Below are 5,370 nucleotides of genomic sequence, written 5' to 3'. Positions count from 1 at the left end.
ATAACGGAGCAAATGCAAACGGGAAAACAAAGTAATGTGTCTCTAAGAAGAAACCTTCCAAAACTTGGATTAGTGCTTGGTTTGCTAGTCTTTTTGTTGGTTGGCGGCTTAAATGCTATTGGCAAGGAAGAGACTGCCGAACCATCCCAAGCCAACCCGCAAATGCAACACAGCGAACAGGCGCTCGGCGCTAATAACACCAACGTTGAAGAGCAGAAACGGATAGAGGCTATCATTCTAGGGGGCTTCCACAGGCTCATCAGATTTTTGTCCAAGTCAAACCCGGAGTTAGAGCGGCATTTAGGGTGTCAAGATGTTCAGCAGCTAACAGACACTCTAACGACTGTTGCCTGTATTAACATAGACCTAAGCAAGTATACTGCTGAAGAATTGGACATCCCCCTACATTTAATGGGGATCTCGTTCAAAAAAATCTGCATTTTCTCGACTGACGATGCACCAAGCTCCAGAGGAAAGAAGTTTGTTTTACTAATAGCAAACATAGAAAACCTAGTAGCAGAAACGGTTGAGATTTCTAACATCCCTACAGTAGATTTTGGCAGGAGGACACGTTACACCCAGAAAGGTTACTTTGTGGTGAACCTTGTGTTTGATAATGTATCCGAGAGTGTGATTAATTTCTTTTTACAGTTAGCTGTGTTTTTGCACTATATAAACCTTACAGTAAGAAAGTGCAACATAACAAGCCTTAGCTGGATAGAAAACCTGACAATTAACACGTATATGTACAGAACAAACAAGATATCTCTATCCCTGATTGATCTGCCCCATCTCAGATCCTTTAGGATACCCTACGGCAGCAACTTTATGAAGATTGGCCTGATAGATTATATAGTGCTTAGAAACCTGGGTGATGGACACTTTGATCTTGAAGAAAACGGAATGGGGAGTTTGTTATCTTTGCTAACGTCCTCCCCTCTAGAACATCTTACTCTACCAATGAACATTTTCAAACTCTTCTGGATGGGTAAGGACTACACCAGGTTCCGCCAACTGAATACGGTGAAGCTCTATATAGAAGACATAGAAGGCATAGAAGGCATAGAAGGCATAGAAGGCATAAAAGGTTCCGAAATAGATAGTAGCCTAAACCCCTGCACAGAAGACCTCTTCTATAACACAAACACAACCGAACTAACGCTTTCTTTTAAGCCCGAGGTTAAGCTAGGGGCCAAAGAGGTAGAGCTTTTTCTGAGATGGATAGATCTGAGCTTTATGAAGGTTAAAGCGATAAGTGTCAATGTATCTAACTCGGAAGATCTCTTGCCACGCATCCAAGCCAAGAAAGACTGGAAGTGTCCAATCCAGACGCTACAAGAGCTAAAAGTTGGGGGGAAAGAGGCCACACTCACCCACAGATGGGAGCTCAACCCGAGAACATCTAGCTTGTCCGAATTTACCCGAAAACCAAAAGGCAGCAGTTTGGTCTATCTCATTCCAGTTACTAGTTACAAGACGTGGAGCAATGGAGACATATTTGCTAGTCTAACCACAAAAGCAGCCAAGACTCTTCCAAAGAACACCCAGGGCATAGAGTCAGTCTTCACATGTCCAGTTTGCCAAAACACGGAAGATGACTGGAAGGTGGAAAGCAAAGCACCTCTGGTTAGTCTGTTTGATTGCGGGCACAGTGTCTGTTTTGAGTGTTTCTCTAGTCTGTTTAAAATCAGTACAGACTACCAAGCAGAGACAACATCCCCTCAGACTATCTCCTGTCCTATGTGTAGGGGGGACGTAACACCCGACGCAGTCATACTACTCACCCAAGCATCCAAAACACAGATGAAGGTTGTTACGGCACCTATTAACAAGTACTTGCTAAAGACGTACCTGATCAAGAAGTATCTGGCAATAGAGTTTATGGGTGTAGCCCCAGCGGTTGGTAGCATAGACCGGCTGGATCAGGACAAGTTCCCCAATGACAGTGTGTTTAAGTTGGGAGTGTGGAGCAGGTTTTGTCGCTGGTTATCTAACACCAAGATTGTCAAGTGGTGGAAAAGGACTTCTTATCAAGATATGTTGGTAATACTTTGCATTATGTTGGTATGTGTTGGATTTGGTATATTAGAACACAAATACCCAACACATATACGATATTATTACTACTAGCCCTCACCAATGCTCGTATAGAGTTTGGGCCTATGTTGAAATAAACAGCCTTCTTACCAGCTCACAGGCCACAGACCAACCACTACAACCATGCTCTAATGTTTTATTTGTGTTCGGGCTTGTTCGGGCAGTTCGCATCTTGAACCATAACCCGAACGTTCAACTATGACCAAGCGTACCTGGTTCTGTGCATGTGTGCATGTGTTCGGGTGTGTTATATATATAGGTGGTATAGGTTGCTTAGGGTTGTGCTAGATGTGGTATGTGCAATGGAATGGGCAGGTGTGTGCACAAGTAGACAGGCAAACAGACACAGTCTCCATGAGATATCTTACGTGCTATAACTGTGCCGCTCCTATCTACTTGTGCACTCAGCTACCTATGCGCTGCAAGCACGCCCCGGTGGAAGGCCCGAGTGTCCATGAGATATGTTACGTGCTATAACTCGGGCCCGTCACAAACACGGCTGCTGTCCCAGAACTACAGCTCTGGACACTAAACTTGCAATCAAGCTGCCTCCGAAGGCTTCCCCTCTCTGGCCCAGCGCGCGCTCTTTTGGTGCATAGGTATAGGTCTTACAATGCCTACTTGTTATTCTATGACCTAAGTATCTTTCTAGGAGCAGGCTCCAGATACTTGGACTTGTTAAGACAGGGGATAAAAAAGCAAAGCTTTTATAGTTTCAGGGCCCAAAAGGCGGGCTATTTCATGTTTTTGGCGGGGTATTAGGCTGGGTGCTGGGTTTTGGGGATGTGCTGTGGGCGGTGTTAGCTATTGGGTAGGTGCTGGGGCGTGTAACCTTGTAGTGCCAGGATATTTTAAAGTTGCACTCTTAACACAAAGACCAGACTAGCCAGAACAGAGACCCGAAACCCACCCTACCACAGCACAAGGGGTGTGGCACTGGGCCGGGCCCTTTAGATTAAGGCTGTAACTTTAAGTTACAGGAGTGGGCAATCGGGGCATTAACCCGAACAAGCAGCCATATTGCACCCCACCACATAAACCACCAATAATGCATTTTGACAGCAGCCAATAAACCGTGATTAAATATAAATGTGGTTTTGAAAACATATCGGAGCAAATGCAAACGGGAAAACAGATTGCTGTGTCTCTGAGAAGAAAGCAGGCCGTGCTTGGGGCATTACTAGGCCTGGTAGTCTTTCTGTTGGCTGGCAGCTTAAATGGTGCCGAAGAGGAGAACCACTGGGTGATGGTAAACGTTGATCAACCCCTTCAACCTCTCCAAGTTGGACTTGGCCTCACGTACCTTGAGTTGCAAGCTGCTACCCCCACACTAGAGAAACTGCATAATCTCACCAGATTTTTGTCCAAGTCAAACCCGGAGTTAGTACAGCATTTAGGGTGCCAGGATCTTCAGCAGCTAATAGACACTCTAACGACTGTTGCTTGTCTTAACATAGACCTAACCAAGTATAGTGTTGAAGAATTGGACAACCCCCTAAATTTAGTGTGTATACCACTCCAGCAAGTACACATTTTCAACAGCGACGATGCAGTGTCTGACCCACTGAACACTGAACAGAAGGTTTTCTGCCTAATGATAGGCATGTCCAACATAAGGGTCCAGACGCTTAAGATTTCTAACATTGACCAGAATAGGATTAGGTTCAACCATCCTGTCCCGTGGAGAACAGCGGGTGTTAAAAACCTTGTGTTTGAGAACGTGTCTGAATATGTGATTGCTTTTGTCACCACAACATTTAATTTTGGTGTGGAGCCAGCTCTAAGTCTTACAATACTGCGAAGCAACATAACAACTCTCATGTGTTTGGACAATATGAGTGTGTCTAGTTTTTTATTTACGCAGACCACTTTTTCACTCACTCTGGAAGACCTGCCGCAACTTACAGACTTCAAAACAACGTTTTTTCAGCTCCCTAGAACCGCGGGCTGCGTATACACTCTAGCGCTTAGAAAGGTGGGAAGTGGCCACTTTGGTCTTGAAGCAAACAGATTGCACACCCTGTTTTACTTTATGGCGGTTGTCCCTATAAGGCATCTTACTCTACCAATGAGCATCTTTAAACTCATCTGGAACGACATGGAATACAGCCTGTTCCGCAGAATGAATGCCTGGTTTCTCTATATAGAAGACATAGAAGATCCCGAAATAGACACTAACCTGCAGTTCTATACATACGACACCTTCTATAACCCGAAAACATTCGAGTTGGCACTTTCTTTTAAGCCAACTGCCAATCTAACAGCCACCGGTGTTAACCAACTCCTAGAATGGGTGGGCCTAGGGTTCATCCATGTTGAAAACATAGACATTTATCCAAACACCGCCAAAAGCCTTCTGCCTACCATCCAGGCCAAAAAAGACTGGACGTTTGTAGCTGATAGACTAAAGTCCTTAAGAGTTGAGGGGAGGGAGGCCAAGCTTACACACACCTGGAAAGAGGATAAGAGGGTAGCCGAATTGCCCGACCTAACCCAACCACCATACAACGAGAGAATGATCTACTTCATTCCCATTACTAGCTACAAGGACTGGGCTAGTGGTAAGTTATGTGACAGTCTGACCCCACCCGCTGCAAGGATCCTCCCGAAGAACAACTACGACCAAGCAGCAAGCTTCCGCTGCCCCGTCTGTTTAGTTGAGGAAAATGACTGGGAAAAGGAGAGAGAGGCTTCTTTGGTATGCATGTTTGAATGTGGGCATTGTGTGTGCGCAGTGTGTTTGGATAAGCTGTTTGGTGCGCCCGAACACACCACCAATCCATACTATGTTAAATGTCCTTTATGCAGAGTGGATGCAACACCTAAATCAGTTGCATTACTGACAAAAAAGACGAACAAAAAGATGCGCCTTATTGGAACGACCATTGCTAGTTACAACCTAAGAAAGTACTATGTCAAACAGTACCTCAGCATGGAGTTTGAGGGCGTAGTTCGTCCATCTCTTAAAAGAAAAAGAGAGTCTAATGGTACAAGGCCTAGGAGGGGTGGTGGCAACTCCAAAACACTTCCAGGCACTTCATCCACAGGATAGTTTAGTGTTTGGCCATGATCCATACCCCGAAATAACCAGCCACAATCAAATAAAGACAACTGGCTTGTTTTTACGCCCCTACACCCCTCACCCACAACCCGGGGTGCTTTACTTTGTACCAAGCCTAAACCCAGACACTTACAATTTATTTTTAAAGTTGCACTCTTATTTCAAAAACCAACCCATGGTTGTTTGTACACCCCGAACAACAATCCAAAGAC

General features: G+C 45.0%; 2 protein-coding genes across 2 annotated transcripts; both read left to right on the top strand.

Moving 5' to 3' along the window:
- NEDG_02260 (uncharacterized protein) lies at positions 1 to 2,130 on the top strand (the record flags this gene model as incomplete). Its single annotated transcript, XM_067689678.1, has 1 exon — positions 1 to 2,130. A coding segment is annotated over one exon (2,130 nt), but the record flags the coding sequence as incomplete, so codon positions are not given.
- Positions 2,131 to 3,214: 1,084 nt separating this feature from the next.
- NEDG_02259 (uncharacterized protein) lies at positions 3,215 to 5,149 on the top strand (the record flags this gene model as incomplete). The annotated part of the gene is made up of 1 exon (XM_067689677.1): positions 3,215 to 5,149. The coding sequence occupies one exon, from the start codon at positions 3,215 to 3,217 to the stop codon at positions 5,147 to 5,149; it is 1,935 nt and encodes a 644-aa protein (XP_067545125.1).
- Positions 5,150 to 5,370: the final 221 nt, after the last annotated feature.

Source organism: Nematocida displodere (genome assembly GCF_001642395.1).
Source record: "Nematocida displodere strain JUm2807 chromosome Unknown 30, whole genome shotgun sequence".
Lineage (NCBI taxonomy): Eukaryota > Fungi > Microsporidia > Nematocida > Nematocida displodere.
The sequence above is the reverse complement of the archived record's forward strand: the minus strand, read 5'-3'. Positions and strand labels throughout refer to the sequence as shown.